A 17,892-nucleotide genomic window follows, 5' to 3' on the forward strand; every position below is an offset into this window, starting at 1 on the left:
TCATCCTAATTGAAGTCCGGCTATGTCTGGAAGACTGCAAATTCCCTGAAACCCTCTCACATGGAAGGTGATCATGGCTCTCCATCCAGTGGCTCACAGAGCCAGGTGACAGAGCATTCTCCTTACTCCTCAATAATACTTTCAAATCATTATTCTGCAGCAGAGAATAAAAATCCCTGTTCCTCTGAGCTCATGCCATTGAATAATCCCTTTTTCTCCTTCTCTACCTTGGTCCCAAGGTATATACAAAATCTAACAATGTCCTAATTGGCCTCCTTGTTTCTTTCTAGTCCAGGCTCCATGCAGTAGCAATAGTGACCTTTTAAAATTGCCAATCAGACCGTGTCACTCTTCTGCTTAATACACCTCACTGGCTCCCTGATCGACATAAAACAAAATCTGCTCCTTCCTGAGACTCATGAGTCTCCGCGTGCCCTGGTGCCTGCCCACTCTCCCAGTCTCACCACCTGTCTGAGACTCATGAGTCTCCGCATGCCCTGGTGCTTGCCCACTCTCCCAGTCTCACCACCTGTGACACTCCTCAAGCTGGCTCGCTCTGCTCCAGGGCAGGGCCTCCTTTCCCTCCCTGAAACACACTTTGCTCTTCTCTGCCTCTGAGGCAGCCATCCTCCATGAAAATGTGACTCGTGAAAGATGAAAAAAATCACCAGATGGCTTAGGAATAGTCCTTAAGAGTATGGCAAGGGGAAAAAAGCCTCTACCACTGGGGCAAGGTTTAAAAAAGTCAGGTTTGCAAGCCAAATCATGGTACACACAGAAACAACAATGAATCACTTAGTTTCACAAGGAAACACAAGTTTGTCCTACTAAAACTAAAAGTGCTGTCACTAGTAATAGAAAACTGGGAGGCTTGTTGCAAAAATCAATTATTCCCAGTGGGAGTCAGGGCATGGATTCTAGCTTGAGACAAGGCCCCAAGGACACATATGAGGACTCCAACTCCTAAGGGATCTCAAGTCTGAAGATAATTCAAGTCTTATCAGGACTACCAATCTTTATCTGCTTAAGCACACACACACACACACACACACACACACACACACACATAGTCTTTATCTACTCACCCTCACACTCTCCAAACCATTAAATGGTCCTAGAGATGGGAACTCAAAAACCCAGTCACCATTTATGATCCACAGGCTGCCTTACCTTCCCTGAGGCTTCCCTATGCTCTTTCAATGAATGCCATTTCACAGACCAAGGGTACCTTGGAGTTTAGTTTCACTGCTATTTCCTTTTTCAGTTTCCATATCCAAAAAGTCACCATAGCATCTACCGTTTACAAAGGCTTTCATGGGAAAACTTGTTGATTACTTCCATGAAGTAGCTACCAATTATCATTCCCATTTACAAAAAAGGAATAAGTACAAATGAGACAGTTGAGTGCTTTTTGCCAACATCAGGGATAGAAACAGGAAATACAACCCAATTTTTAAAATTTCATTAGAAAGTGTTTTTAAATGATCATGGCTATCAACAATTTATTTCAAGTATTTCTTTTTATTACTTATTATTTACTTGTGTTTATTTTATTTACTTTAAAAAAATAGAGATGGGGTCTCACTATGTTACCCAGGCTGGTCTCAAACTCCTGAGCTCAAGGGATCCTCCCATCTCGGCCTCCCAAAGTGCTGGGATTGCAGGTGAAAGCCACCATGCCCAGCCTCAAATATTTTTTGTAATCTCTTAGAGTAGGTGCTATAATCACCAGCTGGATTAATAGGAAGGATAGATGACTGGAATAGCACCAGCGGGGCTGCTGGCTAAGGTGTGGGTTGTTTCCACTCTACGAAATCCTGCATAATACTAGCTTATCTAACTTATCTAACTAAATTTACACTACTTAGTATCATATTATTTTGGATTCCAATATCTTCTTTTCTAAAGTCTTATAAAAAATATCAGTATTTATGACTTGACTGACCTTTTTATACTCCACTCTTCCCAGCAGTGTACAAAAAACCCACAACCAATTAGCAAAGGAAGCACTAGGACCTCCAATTCATTGGGTGCTCTCATAGTCTCTACCGCTAGACTTGGTTTTACAATCATCTCTCCTGGCAATACAAACAAGATTCACATTCTTCACAAGGGCTAAAGACAGGAGTGGTTAGAGGGCTCAACTTGCCGCAGCTCAGTCACCCTGAGGTGAATGGGAGCCCCTACCATTTGCAGAATTCAGCTGATGAAGGATACAGTTTATCCAGAGGTAATTTGCTAGAAAAACAAGGCTTTTGGCATCTAAACCTCCAGTGCATCACAAACTTCCTGCTATTATCTAATAACACCCCCCAGCCATCACTGTTTCCATGGTAACCGACAGAGAAATAGCAGCCTGCCAAATGGCTTTTGTAGTTCCTTTTCCAGCTTGTTTTTTTTTCAGTATAGAATTAAAACTAGCTGGGAAAAGAACCAGACTAATCTTTGCAAACAGGAACACAATGTAGTTTGAAAAGTACAACTGGGTTTGGGACAAGAAGTATAGAAAACCTTTAATAAAGCCAGCCTGATAGAATAAAAAAGGTCTACTGAAGTATATTTGACAAGCTTTATGACAGTCTTCAGACAATATAGCCTGACACCAGCCAGAATACAGATAAGGTGCCTTTCACTTAGTCTTTGATTTGAACTAAACAAAAAAAAGGAATCGGAATGAATGTAAAAGCGAGCTTAAACAAGTCTACTATGCCCCTGAGGAATGACAGTAATATCATTAAAGGAAAGGGTAATTTACTCTAAAATCAAAATGAATGAGCAGCAGTTGGCAGACTTGGACTACAGGACAGTGAAAAAAAAACAAAAAACAAAAAACAAAAAACCGGCACCTTGGGAGGAGTGAAATGTTTAATCCGAGGGATGATGTCTACATGAAGCTGACTGAGCTGATGCATGAATCAGAGGGCACTGGTGCTTACGAAACAAAGATCTCCTTACTGTCTCAGCACAGGGAGAAACTGTTAGGAATACAGTGTGTGGAACTGGGGCAGCTTTCAGTAGATCAGCAGTTAACGGAGATCTGCTCAAGGTGCCAGACTACAAAATAAACAGCTGCTGCAAGGGTGGAGGAATTGGAATTTTTAAAAAATCAAGACTATTTCCCTTTGAAAGTGGCCCAAAACAAATGATTTTCTGTCTCAAAACTGCACATTTGAACAAAGTGCAGGAAATCTCATGACACTTCCATGTCCGCCTGAGATGCGAAACTGTGACTCAAGTCAAATAGCCATTAACTTCTCCTCCGATGGGTCAAAGCTAATAGGAGTTTGAAAAATTCCCTCCCACAACCTCTAATAAACCCTGAATATCTTGGTGACAGACACGAAAATTACAATCTGTAGTAGTACAATGAGATAGGTCTCTAAGAGTTACAGGAAGTCAGACTCCTACAAATCCCACACAGAAGACTAACCTAATTTGTACTTTTTAAAGTTTGCTTTACCTTGGGCTGTATGAATCATGAGTCATGTTCTCATCACCTGAGTTTATAAAGAAAAGTAGACAAAAATTTGCAATAATCACTTCCTTTCAATCCTTTGGAAAAAAGGATTATTTATAAGATAAAGATGATGCACTCTAAGGTATATTTCCAAGGCCATCAACTCAAAGAAAGGGTTCTGCACTTCGAGCTTAGCTACATTTGTAGAGCCCCAGGTTTTTGGAAATCTGTTAGTGAGATCTGAAGGAATCTTCAAAAGTTTAAACTTGTATCCTGTTTACACAAAAATGGACCTTACAGGTTCTGGGGAAAAAAGGTCACTTTTTACTCATGTGTGATTATAATTTCAAGTATATTAATATTCAATTCCCCAATCTTAAACAAAAGCCAGAATTGAGATGATATACAAAAATTGCATGAAATTCAATCATAGTTAAGACTAGGCCAGAAGCCAAAACTTACTACAGTCAACAACCTGAAGTACCAACATGTTTGTATTTCTTCCCAAATCCCTTCCCTCAGCCAACTTTGTTAAAATCTCAGGCAAATTTTCTTACTTATTGGATCAGTATTTTAATCAAATCAGCTACCATAGTCGTAGTGCAGATTCCCTTGCCACTGGCAGACAATTATGTGGACTTTACCACTTCTGAGTATTTCTTGGCCTGTATTATCATTCATGTTCATCAAAACAGGCTCCAAGAAGGCTGAGGAGAAGAGAAAGCTACAGCATGGGGCACGGCAGGATAAGGTGCTGTTCCAAATGGTTGCCCACAGAAACAACGTATGTAGTAGTTATGCTCTCCATCTACATGTTACCCTATAACCGATGTGTGCTACCAAGAAATAGCTCTTGATCACCATATGTCATATCTTTATATGAGAAAATGAAGAAATTCAGCTCTCTGGAGGGGAGAAGAAATGGGGTATTTCTGGGCACCAGAATATTGTGAATGCATAATATTTGGAAATTGCTTGTACGGTAAAATGATTTATCCAAAAAGCATACTTAGGGAATTCTTAAGCTTCAAATCTATAAATAGGCCCAAATTTTTAAAAAGGGGCATGGTGGTGGTGAAAATATGTGTGTAAAGAAACAGTAACTGAACACTTAAATACTGAGCCACAAAGAAAGTAAGTGTGAAGAACTAAAAACCATTATTATACCAAAGGCTATATATACTATAGCTTATTTGCCAATCAGGAGGCCAGAAGGATAACTCTAGGAGGAAGGTGCAGCGCTAGCATATGCTAGATGAGCTCCAGGAGGAGAAAGACGATTTCATCTTACTCATTCACTGCTACAGCCCCTGGTCCCAGGACCACTCCTGGCAACAAGCTGAGGTTCCATACATCTGGCTTGAGAAGAGGGTCTGAACTTAAATAATGAGACTGATACAGTGTTTCTATAGTATTTATGTAACAGGAGTCTTACTAAGGGCAGGATGAATTTTTCACACATGTGAACTTGGTATTTAACTGAGTGGAAGCTGTGTACAGAAGTATAATCATATCTAAAACAAACATAGCAAAAGTTGGTTTGTCTGATTCTCAAGCTGTATTCCTTGGTATATGAGAAGGCTGCTTGCCAATGTAACTGAAGGCTTAGGGAGCAAGTTCACTCAAAAAAACACTGGCAACTACCAATCCCCTAACAATGATCAAACGTTTTATGTAAACACAACCAAAGAAAACCTAATTAATGGAAATTATACCAACAAAAGGTGCTTAATGGCATGTATGCAAAATTACACAATATGCTTTAAAAATACCATGCATAGAAACCCAATACACACCAGGAAAACACTCAGTCTGTTAACTGTATTCTTATGGAAGTATATCTGACGAAGAACTGACACGAGAACGAATAATGATGTGGTCTGGCTTAGGTCTATTTAAAAATCAGCCTGGGCCAGGTGCAGTGGCTCATGCCTGTAATCCCAGCACTTTGGGAGGCCGAGGTGGGTCAATCACCTGAGGTCAGGAGTTTGAGAACAGCCTGGCCAACACGGCAAAACTCCATGTCTACTAAAAATACAAAAATTAGCCGGAAGTCCTGGCATGCGTCTGTAATCCCAGCTACTCGGGAGGCTAACGCAAGAGAATCGCTTGAACTGGGGAGGCAGAGGTTGCAGTGAGCCGAGATCGTGCCACTTGCACTCCAGCCTGGGCGACAGAGTTGAGACTCCGTCTCTAAAAAGCAAGCAAACAGAAAAACAGCCTGTTGGCTGGCCTTCCACACTGACTGGGTCTGGTTTAATATTACCAGCTGAATGATCAGGAATGCTGGTAGAGGCACAAACACTGAAAATGAAATAATTTGCTCTTTTCTTGGCGTTACTATCTTAGTCGTAAGGGGCTACACTTTTGATTTCTTAAAAAATTAATAACCCTAGTATTCCTCAAATGTCACATAATCGAGGTAAGCGCTGGGGTGGAAACTGAAGTTATATCGTTATTCATTTTTTGGTCACTGTTTTTCTACCTGAATGTGGACAGATCACCATCTCTGATAATCTGGCTTGAGTTTCCTCTCTCTGAAAGAGTTACAGATTCACCTTTATTTCAGGAGAAGGCTAAGAAGGAACAAAGATATGTGTAATGCTCCCTTACAGAAAAGTAGCCATATTACCATGAAGAACACTTAAAATAAAGGCTTCTTCAGGGACGTCTTCCTTAGCCTCCTTCCTCTTCCTTAGCCTCCCACTAGCTTGAGTCATCCTTCTAAGGCTTTCCTTCACAGCATTGATCACCATTGCAATTATTTGAGTAATTGGCAATATTTATCTACCCCAACTAGACTGTACCTCCAGGAGGACAGGGAGTTTATCATAAATGAAATGAGCCCCCAACACCTAGCATAAGGCAGCCAATTCTTGTTGGACATGTAAATGAATGAAGGAGCACTTTGGAAGTCAAAAGTTAACCACGGGGAAGTAGTCACTTGAAAATGTTTCATCAACAAAATGTGTATCCCCATGCTCAAAATCTGAAAGTAGAAGCTTTTAAGAGTTCTACTTTTTTCACAGACTAATAAGAGGCAGGAAGAGCATAAGAAAAAGAGAATACTCACTGGTGGTGGCTTCTTTCTCATCTCAAATGTGCGTGTGGCACCAAAACTGAGTGAAGCAATAATGGGGCACCTCCCTAGTGAGGGCTCATCATCACTGTGCCAGTCCACACTGTCCTTCTCATTGCGGTAAAGATTGCAGAGTAAGGAGTTGAAGGTGTGGCCAGTGTTCTCTTCAATGCGGTTCTTTAGTGTGTGCAGCACGGGATGCCACTGCGATCCACAGACCAAGAAAAGGGCAGAGACAGTCGCATAACACACAAAATGACAGCCGCATGGAAAAACAGAAAGAAAGAGCAAAATCAGCCAGGTTATAACCAGGGCATGAAATAAGCAAACCACTTGGAATGCAATAAACAGAAGGCAAGAAAAGTAGTTTAATTCCCTCCCATCATTTCTATTTTGAAGCAAGTTGACCTCTGCAATTTTATAAAAGTACTAAATTTAGTACAGCAATATCATGAGGACCAGAATCTATCTAACCATCTCATCCTTTCCATGTTAAATACATGGCCTTTGCAAAGAAGCAAACATCAGTATCTTCAGGGCAGTGACCTTGGTAAGTCATTAAGGTGGTAAGTGGAGCAGCAAAGCCAATATGTCACTAGGTAGTCAGCAGACCCAGACTGAAGCCTGAAGAGTGAAACAACTTTCCTGCTGGGTGGCCCTCTGTTCGTTCTATTCCTATTTTATCCTGGTTGGGAGAATTGCTTTTTAAAAATGATCTTTAACATTTCAGACTGGCTAACTTCCAAAAAACATAACCTGAAGAGTAAAAACATTTTTTTCTAAAGAATGAGAATCATGATATGCTCTTGACAGGTGTATGAGCCATCAACTACAGAAGACTTAAACAGGTTCCATGGCCCTGCCTCCTGGGCACTGGGTTCACTGATGTAATTCATATTTGGAACTGTCTTGCCATGTATATTACAGGAAGCTGTGACCCCTGGCCTTAGATTGTACTTGGGAGCTACAAACAACATAGCTTATATTGGTTCTTGCTAGAATTCTTTTCTCCCAGAAATCTCGAGTACTTTACAAAGCTTGCTTTAGAACAGTGGTTCTCAAACTTTACATGAGAAATTACTGAGGAGCCCAAAGAACTTTTGTTTATATGGGTTACAGCCATCAGTTTTTATCATATTTAAAATTAAAACTGAAAAAATTTTCAACTACTGGTTAATTCATTTAAAATGCAATGACAGGCCGGGCAACATGGCTCACACCTGTAATCCCAGTACTTTGGGAAGCCAAGACGGGTGGATCACGAGGTCAGGAGTTCAAGACCAGCCTGGCCAATATGGTGAAACCCTGTCTCTACTAAAAATACAAAAATCAGCTGGGCGTGGTGGCATGCGCCTGTAGTCCCAGCTACTCGGGAGGCTGAGGCAGAAGCATCACTTGAACCCGGGAGGCGGAGGCTGCAGTGAGCTGAGATTGTGCCACTGCACTCCAGCCTGGGTAACAGAGTGAGACTCCGTCTCAAAAAAAAAAAAAAATAAAAAATTAAAATAAAAAAATGCAATGACAAATCTATTACATGCTAACATCAACATTTTAATGAAAAATAACTATAATTTCCAACACAAATAATTGAATAATTGATGAGAAGGGTGACACTGTTTTGCAAATCTTTTTAATATCTAACTTAATAGAAGAGAGCTGATTCTCATATTTGTTTCTGCATTCAATCTGTTAAAATAGGTTGTTTTTATTGAAGTATATGAAGGAAATTGGCTTCACATAGGTATGTAGTTTACAGCCTTTTCAAATAACTGTAGGTATTCTTCTTTGATATTATACCAAAACTCAACAAGTACTGGTTTCCTTTTTTTTTTTTTTTTCTGAGACCACGTCGATCTTTTAATTGGTATAGAAACTACTTTTATTTCAAGAGAGCCCTTGTGCTCTGGTTTGATTTTGTGCACAACATATACAAAATCTATGGCTACTGAGTTAAGGTAGGATCAGAGTTAAAACTACCTGCCAAGATGGTTTTGGGATGAAATGACTATGTTTACCATCGGGAGAGCTATTTGCTATCTAGAGGTGAGAGGAGTCTGTACAATGTCGCTGCTCGGCGGGAGGGTGGATGGAGCTGGCTATCCGAGGAGGGGCGGCCATCCCCTCTGCACACTAGGTGCAGGTGGTGTGGCACTAGCTGGAAATCATGGAGCTGGAGTGGGACTGGCTGGAGAAGGTGGTGGCAGGCTCAACTGGGAGAAGCCACTGTGGCTGGACTCCAGGCTCGTCATGGAACCTCTGAAATCCTCGGAGCCTATCACCTTGGCATAGTACATCACTTTACAGTTGTGCGAGAGATCTGCAGGGACGCAAGCACATCATCCACCTGGGGCAGGCTGCTGACGGCGCACGCAGGCATGCCGTGGAATTTCCACTGCAGGATGGAGAGGCCCGGCCACGTGGTCACATGGGAGCCCTGCAAACCTTCTCCTTCTTTACAGATCAGAGGCGATTCCACCATGCTATAGTCACGGCCCCACTTCCAGACTTTGTCTACGAGCTGCACATTGTTCCTACCTGGAGAGGTGGGGCCCCCAGGGAGTCCTTTTTGGGTGGCTGTGGCGACCTCTTGGAGTGATAGATGTTAAAGACAATGTCCCCTTTGTACACGTCGAAATTCCAAGTGATGACTGAAGAGGCATCCACAATCTGAATGAGAATCTTGTGTGGGGCTCCTTTGAAGATGCTTGCAGAGTGGTAGATGGTCTCAGTGCAGAGCTTGAGGTCTTCGTTCTCCAGCTCCTCCATGGTCCAGTACAGAGATCTGGGGACCAGTCTACCCTCTGGCACTTTGCACATGCACTCTCCACTCAGGAAATCTGAAATAATCTGTCAATGTAATCCAGCAGGCCTCCAGGACCCTGGTAGTCATTTCCTGCATAAATGAGGAATTTCCTTCTGGTGTTGTCATCAATAAACGGACTAACCAGCGTCCAGAGCACAGGAAATACCCTGGGTGCCCGCAGGATGAGAAGTCGGCCCAGTCTCTTAGGGTAATTGGCCTTCACCACCTCGATGATCCGCTGCAGGGCTTTGACATCAAGTCTCCACAAGTGACGCATGTTCACCCCTTCCAAGTCCACCAGGCAGGTCCATGAGCTGATAGGCCGAACAAAGACTTTTGTATTCTCTTCACATTGCCTTAGCTCTTCTTCATTTATGGAGAGAACGTATCTCGGCAGGGCTTCCTCCCCGAGAGCTCTCACCAAGCCGTTGGTGTCCATCTGCCCCAGCCTGAGCACACAGAGGGCCGCCCATCTTTGTCGTGATGATGCCAGCCTCCCGTGTAGTAATCCTGAAGGACCTGTGGAGCGGTTCAGGTAGCAAGAACGTAGCCTACCTGGTGCTGCTTCCTCCACGTCAAAGATTGACAAATGATCTCTCTGGTTTTGTCAGTTTTAAAATCCCGTGCACGTAGGAACTGAAGAATATGTTCATCTTTTGGAATTTCGCCCTTGTGGGTCTCCTGGAGCCACCGGTGAAGTCTAATGAGACAGCTCTCCTGCAGTGGAGTCAAATCGCCCAGGTATCTCTTGATGTAGTCAGCATCTAGTTTGTTATCAGGGGTGCCCACCACGGGCTCAGGTGTGTTGAGGCTGCTGAGGGCATCGCCACTCAGCCCCTCCTTGAGGACAGCACCTGGGATGACAACGGCCATGGACGCTGCTTGTTTCTTGCAGGATGTTGAAGATGTCTCTGAAGAGGGAGTGATGGAAGGCGGAGTCCAACGGGGCACAAAGGTTATGCCTTCTTCTAAATGGCGAAGGTAGTATTCAATGATTTCCTTTCCTTTTTTTAATGTTGCTGGTATATTGTTTCATTGCAATTTTTCCACGGTACTTTCAAAACCAAAGAAAGATTTAATATCTAAACTTGCAGACTGTTCAAAACAGGTCCAATCTTCATTTTCTGGGTGAACAGTATAGCAACTGGAAAATGTTTCATTATGAGCCTCAATGTGCAAAGTATGTTCCCGACAATTCGGTGAGTTCTTCTGGACAAAATAAACATAATCAACTCCTGCAATCTTCTTCAGCAGTCTTGGTGCATCTACATCCAGCTTGCAGCGCCTTTCAATGACATGAACAGCCCCATCTTCACTCTTGAATTCATTCACAGTGTCACTTCCCACGAATGTCGGAATCAAAGGACACGTAGGGAACCTCCTTTCATAGGCAGCCATAATTAATTTGAAGGGGTATTTGTACACCCTCACTGTTGACTGGTATTTTTGCACCATGATTGTAATACAACAGCAATCCTTTCACACCTGTCTTGCCAAGTATAATCATTAAGAATGGGGGGCCGGGCGCGGTAGCTCACGCTTGTAATCCCAGCACTTTGGGAGGCCGAGGCGGGCGGATCACGAGGTCAGGAGATCGAGACCATGGTGAAACCCCGTCTCTATTAAAAATACAAAAAATTAGCCGGGCGTGGTGGCGGGCGCCTGTAGTCCCATCTACTCAGAGGCTGAGGCAGGAGAATGGCGTGAACCCGGGAGGCGGAGCTTGCAGTGAGCCGAGATTGCGCCACTGCACTCCAGCCTGGGCGACAGAGCGAGACTCCGTCTCAAAAAAAAAAAAGAATGGTATTTTATGGCCGGGCATGGCGGCCCACGCCTGTAATCCCAGCACTTTGGGAGGCCGAGGCGGGCAGATCACAAGGTCAGGAGATCGAGACCATCCTGGCTAACACGGTGAAACCTCGTCTCTACTAAAAGTAGAAAAAATTAGCCGGGCGTGGTGGCGGGCGCCTGTAGTCCCAGCTACTCCAGAAGCTGAGGCAGGAGAATGGCGTGAACCCGGGAGGCGGCGCTTGCAGTAAGCGGAGATCACGCCACTGCAGTCCAGCCTGGGTGACAGAGCGAGACTCCGTCTCAAAAAAAAAAAAAAAAAAAAAGAATGGTATTTTATGCTGAATATGGTGAGAGGACATTCAAACATACAAAACTGAATATTCTCAAGGAGCCTAAAGTCTAGCTCTTGTCAGAAAGGCTAGGCCTGGGATGCGGGGTGGCAAGGGACGCTCATACCAGCAGCTCCGCAGAGCAGTTGCGGTTCCACTAACAAGTGCTGACTTCTTAAAGGTTAGTTGCAATATGGAATCTGAAACCATGTCAAACTTTTCATATTCTTTTATATATAAAGCCACTGTCAGCCAGGGCAATAAACTGAGACCCCTCTCTACAAAAAAATAAGCCAGGCATAGTGGCACATGTTTGTGGTCTCAGCTACTTGGGAGGCTGAGGCAGGAGGATCACTTGAGCCCAGGAGTTCAAGGCTGCAGTGATCTAGGATTGAGCCACTGTGCTCGCTCCAGCCTGGGCAAGAGCAAGACCCTGTGTCTCTAAAAAAAAACAATAAGAAAGCCATTGGTCCAGCCTGCACTTTGAATGAATCTTTGTATGGTTTTGTAACATCAACCACTGGTCATCTGGAAAATATTAGTTCACTAAGTTATACAGATCTTCTAAATACTGACACATTTCATTATACAATAACAAAAAAAATTCTCATCCAACAATATTACTACTGATCTCAGCAGAAAAGCCTAAATAATGGGAAGAATTCAGGCTCAAAGTGGCTGTGATGGTTAATATTGAGTATCAACTTGATTGGATTGAAGGAAGCAAAGTATTGATCCTGGGTGTGTCTGTGATGGTGTTGCAAAAAGAGATTAACATTTGAGTCAGTGGGCTGGGGAAGGCAGACCCACCCTTAATCTGGTGGGCACAATCTAATCAGCTGCCAGTGAATATAAAGCAGGAAGAAACATGTGGAAAGGAGAGACTGGTCTAGCCTCCCAGCCTACATCGTTCTCCCGTGCTGAGTGCTTCCTGCCCTCAAACGTCGGACTCCAAGTTCTTCAGTTTTGGGACTTGGACTGGCTCTCCTTGTGGGACCTTGTGATTGTGTAAGTTAATACTTAATAAACTCCCCTTTATATATATATATGTGTGTGTGTGTGTGTGTGTGTATCCTATTAGTTCTGTCCCTCTAGAGAACTCTAATAGTGGCAGATACCAGTTTTCTAAAATTCTAATTTTTGCTTGAAAACTCAACTTTTATCATTAGTAAAAAATCTTGTCCATTGTTTTCCTTGAAGTGACATTCACGTCACTCATTTATGAGGAAATGTCTGCCAAATACTCAAGTTTGAATAACCACAGTCGGTCTGCCAGTTGTATTTTAAGCAAAAACAATCCACAACAAAAGTAGCTAGTTCAGCTTACAGCTCAAACAATCACTCTTCGGTTTGTAGCTGGAGTACTTTAGGTATACTTTTAATTTCATTAAGAAGACTATTCAGAAGACACATACTCAAAGACCAAGATTTAATAAAACGAATGTTTACTACTTCATCAACAGACATTCTTAAATGAAACTGGCATTTTTTAAAGTTTACACTGGAAGGGCATGATGATGATGAACACAATGACTACTAGCACAGTTTGGTGACAACGGCTTGATTCATACTAAGGTGCTGGCAGCTTTATCCACCATTACCATCAGTGCAAACCCAACACAGTGAAAATACCATATGGACTTAGTATTATTATGAAAATAATTTTACTTGTAGATTCTCAAAAAAGGTTTCATGAACCCTCTCCAGGGATCTACAGATTATACTCTAAGAACTGATACTTTAGGGAACTCCTTGAATGTCTATTGCATTAGTCTGTTCTCATGCTGTTAATAAAGACATACGCAAGACTGGGTAATTTACCAACAAAAAGAGGTTCAATGGACTGACAGGTCCACATAGCTGGGGAGGCCTCACAATCAAGGCAGAAGACAAAGGAGAAGCAAAGTCACCTCTTACATGGCAGCAGGCAAGAGCGCATGTGCAGGGAACTCCCATTTATAAAACCATCAGATCTCCTGAGACTTATTCACTACCATGAGAACAGTAAGGGGGAAAATGCCCCCATGACTCAATTATCTCCACCTGGCCCCGCCCTTGATATACAGGGATTATTACAATTCAAGGTGAGATTTGCGTGGGGACACAGCCAAACCATATCATGTTATATGTTTCGCAGTGAAGAAACAGACGTTCAGCAAAGGAAAGAATATTATTGTTACTATTATTAAGTATATCCCATGGTTGTCAGGTAAAACTGCCAGGAAAGCTTACATAATCACTCAGCTTTACTCTGATGTGAAAACCATGGTTAACGATGGAATTCCTTCTTGTGGATATTACATTATAATATTACATTCTAAGCAGAGGATTTTAAAAAATAAACAGCAAAAACAACAAATAGTTGGCTAATAGGACACCTGGGGAGACTCAGGAAGCCTCCGGAAGTTGGAAGTTTCTGTATCTTTTGTTCTCCTTTTTTATTGTGGTAGAAAAACACTTAACATAAGATCCACACTCATAAAACAAAAATATTAAATTAACCTTTGTTCAAGAGAATAAATTCCAAAGTGAAATTCCAATAATAATATCAGCAGGCTGTATTTCCTATTTACTTTACAGCTTTAAATTTATCTTCATAGCAATAAAGATCAGATGCTAGAATTACACACTTAACAAGAAAAACAAAATATAAAGGAGGAAGACAGGCTTTTTTCTCCAATGTCACTGAGAATCTAATTAGCACTTCCCTGACTTGCTTAGGGACTGAATACTGAGATAACATAAAGTTTGTGTTATGTTTCTAAGTAGGTATTTTTTTTTCTGGGTTATTTTTGATACTGAAACAGACAGAAAAGGAAGAAAAAGGGGGATAATGAACCAGAAGATTAATTTAGACTCTCCAACCAATACTCTATATTCAGATGCCTCAGAACTGAATGTCTAAATTAAAATTCAGCATTATCTCACTGTTCAGTGAAGACGTTTTATCCTTAAAAGACATTTTAGGAAAAGAATACAAAAAATATGAATCACAGAAGTGAAAGGACCTATTCAGTGGATTTCAAACAGTGTTGTATAGAGTTCTAGGTACCTCAGAGGTACCTCTGGGTCTAAAGGAGAGGTCAAGTCGGTGGGACTCCCAGCCCGTTAAGACTCTGATCTGTTTTATACACTGGGCTCATATGAGATTTAGTTTGAACAAAAACTAAAACAAGTTTAAAAACCCATGACTGAAATTGCTCCTTTTGTATGGGATATTAAGCTTCAGGTAATGACATTTTTAAACTAAACAAGTACTCCCAACATATATATATATATATATACATACATTAGTGAATCCACCTTTAAAAAATTCTGAGAGGTCGGGGTGTGGCCGATAATCATAACTATTAAAGGAAGCTGAGGCAGGAGGATGACTTGAGCCTGGGCGTTCAACACCAGCCTGGGCAACATAACAAGACCCTATATCTAAATTTAAAATGAACATAAATAAAAATCTGAGAAAGGGCAGCTCTTTTTTCTTCAAGATAGTATATAAATGAACTAAATATATCACCAATAAAGACAAAGTTATGAGCCAGCCAAATCCAAATTAAAGAATTCTAATTTGACCACATTATTATCCAACAAAAGAGGGTTGTTTGAATAAGCTATGGCACACATAGATTACAGAATACTATACAGTGATTAAATATGATGTTGTAGAAGAGTATTTAGTGATAACATGTTAATGATACATAGTTAAATGAAACGGTAAAAACATATATATATATATTTGAATGACAAGGTCTTGCTCTCTCTCCCAGGCTGGAGCACAATGGTGTGATCATAACTCACTGTAACCTCAAACTCCTGGGCTCAAGCAATCTTCCTGCCTCCACCCAGCTAATTTTTAAATTTTTGTAGAGAAGGCATCTCACGATGTTGTCCAGGCTGGTTATGAACTCCTGGCCTCAAGCGATCCTTCCACCTTGACCTCCCAAAGTGTTGGGATTATAGACATGAGCCACCACATCTGGACTATTTTATTATTACAGAAAAAAAGATTCTCTAGGTATATTTGTCTAAAATAACAAGATTGGAACCAAAACATCGGGTAGAATTATCAAGAATTTTAATATTTTTCCTGTTTATGTGCAGTTTCTAAATTTTCAATAAGCACATCCTACCAACATTTAAAAAAAAAGGATTGTCATAAATTATTTTGAAGAGTTGTCAAAATGTTCCCAAAGTGTCAGACAATAAGAGGCTACCTTACTCAGCAGATGCTGTGCTTTGTGTTTATTCCCACCGGTTCTTAACCAGGGGCAATTTTGCCCCCCAGCAGATGTTTAACAATGTCTTGAGTTGGTTTTGGTTGTCACAACTGGGTGAGGGGTGCCCCTGACATCTAACAGGTGGAGGTCATGGATACTGGTAAACATCCTACAACGCAAGGGATAGACCCACAAGAAAGAATTATCCAGCCCAAAATGGCAATACTACTGAGGTTGAGAAATCTTGTTCTAAAAGATTAACTAGAATGAATGAGAAAGAACTTCCCCACAGCCCATTTAATCCTCAAATTCTCTGCTGTGACTACTGACAAGAAGATAAATTAATTCTGACAGAAACAAGGAAAGCAGGCTATGTTGGACTGGCCTAATTCTATTATCTCCATGTTTCAAAATCAAGCTCAGATATAAAGGGTCTCGGCACTTCCCCGGCTCACATTCTAAATGCAGCCCTCGAAACCAAAGCGTGCAGCTATCTCCTTATGTGAAAAGGCCATGTTCCCTCAGTCAATGTTTTCTCCCTGAACATTTTAGTAAAGTGGTGGCTTGCAATTACAAATTTCTAGAAGCTCTGAAATGTGTCACATTTCTGTGTATCCCAATGCCATAAGCAAAACTCCATTTTCTTCAAAGTCTCTTTCAATAAAACATAACATTATTTGCCAAAGGCAAGATTCCAGGAACTAAACAGGGAGCTATTTCTTGGACCTTAACTCTATCCCCTGGATGAGCTTAATTTATATACTAGAATATCTTCGTCTACTTTCATGGAAATTTTTTAAAAGCAAAAGCAGCAGCAGAAATAAGCCAAAGCAAAATTAGATGGAAGTCTGAGAACTGCAGCCATAGAATAAATACAAAGTTAACAAGAAAAACATTAGATTTTTTTTTCACAAATAGCAAAAGAGCCTGAGAAACAGAAAAAGACATGTTGACCTCACTCGTCAGTCATAAGGACTCAGCCCCACAGCAAATGCATACCAGGGTGTACACAGAAGGATTACAGCCAGAAAAGCTTAGGAAAGAGGGATATTAGGAGAAGAAATAGTTCATTTTCCTGAAATCCTAGACTCTGGTCCAGTTTACTCTAGTTCTAGTTTTTTCTCATCCTCTAGCTCATCTATGGATCAAAAGCACATGAAGGATGACAAGCACAAAGACTCAATATTTCAGCTCAGAGAGGTTTTTTGAACTAGGAACCAGCATGCATCTCTGCAAGGTAATTTGTTATTTTATAGCACTCAACACATAGTATATAGTCTATAAAACCATACCAATGACAGTATGTTGACATACGTGAGGATTTGCTTCCATAGTGATTCTTGAATAAGTATAAGGAAGTTCTCCATACCATGCTGTAAGTCTTGGTTGCTGATAAGTTATATCTAAGAAAGAAAATACAGGCCTTTGAAATGGTTTAATGCTATTTAAGGCGTTACTACTGACTGCCAACTTTGTGCCTTGCAATGTGCTATGAGAAATACAAAGGAAAAGAAAGAATGGGCTGTGACCCAAAGTTCCACCTTCACAGAAGATATGGGACTTGGCAAGTAGAATGGACAAGAGAAACCACTGCGTTGGCAGACACCGCATGGGCAAAGGCTCTGAGATGAGAATGTGGGTGACTTGCTTGTATTAGTGATGACATAAACAAGAGAGGGCAAAGAGTCACACTGGGGAACAGTGGGGCTCAGACTAGGGACGGTCTCGAAAAGCAGAATATGGAGCCTGAACCCCTGTCTGCAGAAATTTGTGGCACCAACATCCATATGAGAAACAAGACAAACTGCTCATTCATGTGTCCAGTGTTGTGTAAACCTTTCTGATTCAATGGAGGAAAAAGTGCCCTGACCAACTGTAGCATGCAGCTGATTTTCGCCAGAAGGCTTTGATGTTCCAATTTAGAGAAGCAGTTATCCATAGATCTACTCTTTTTCCCACAACTGGTATCAGCCACAACAATAAGAACAATAATAATAATAACAGCAGCTAATACTCACTGAAGGCTTATTATGTACCAGGCGATCTCATGCGCTATCTCATTTTATTAACACAACAACCTTACAAGGAAGACATTATTATTAATTTAATTTTACTGATAAGAAAACCAGGGATCATAGAGTTACGGGATCAGAGAGTTACTTAACTGTAATTTGCTTAAAGTTAACAACTACTTTGAATGAAAGAGCCAACAATCA

At 41.4% G+C, this 17,892-nt stretch overlaps 2 protein-coding genes and 1 pseudogene across 6 annotated transcripts in view; all 3 read right to left on the reverse strand.

Annotated features, from left to right (window-relative positions):
- Positions 1 to 17,892, reverse strand: part of ALKBH3 (alkB homolog 3, alpha-ketoglutarate dependent dioxygenase) — a 39,300-nt gene that overhangs the window by 12,001 nt on the left and 9,407 nt on the right. For all 5 annotated transcript variants that reach the window (XM_055281859.2, XM_063641855.1, XM_063641856.1 and 2 more), the window contains exons 7-8: positions 16,991 to 17,079; positions 6,531 to 6,740 (exon numbers count right to left, since the gene is read on the reverse strand). In XM_055281859.2, coding sequence (XP_055137834.1) covers positions 6,531 to 6,740; positions 16,991 to 17,079 — 299 coding nt within the window. The remainder of the gene's footprint in view (positions 1 to 6,530; positions 6,741 to 16,990; positions 17,080 to 17,892) is intronic.
- Positions 8,682 to 10,828, reverse strand: LOC129484208 (SEC14-like protein 1). Its single transcript, XM_063641858.1, has one exon. It carries the CDS (start codon positions 10,792 to 10,794, stop codon positions 10,372 to 10,374), a length of 423 nt encoding a protein of 140 aa, XP_063497928.1. The 5' UTR covers positions 10,795 to 10,828; the 3' UTR covers positions 8,682 to 10,371.
- Positions 8,688 to 10,212, reverse strand: LOC134736981 (SEC14-like protein 1; annotated as a pseudogene).

This window comes from Symphalangus syndactylus, chromosome 6, assembly GCF_028878055.3.
Source record: "Symphalangus syndactylus isolate Jambi chromosome 6, NHGRI_mSymSyn1-v2.1_pri, whole genome shotgun sequence".
NCBI classification, from domain to species: Eukaryota; Metazoa; Chordata; class Mammalia; order Primates; family Hylobatidae; genus Symphalangus; species Symphalangus syndactylus.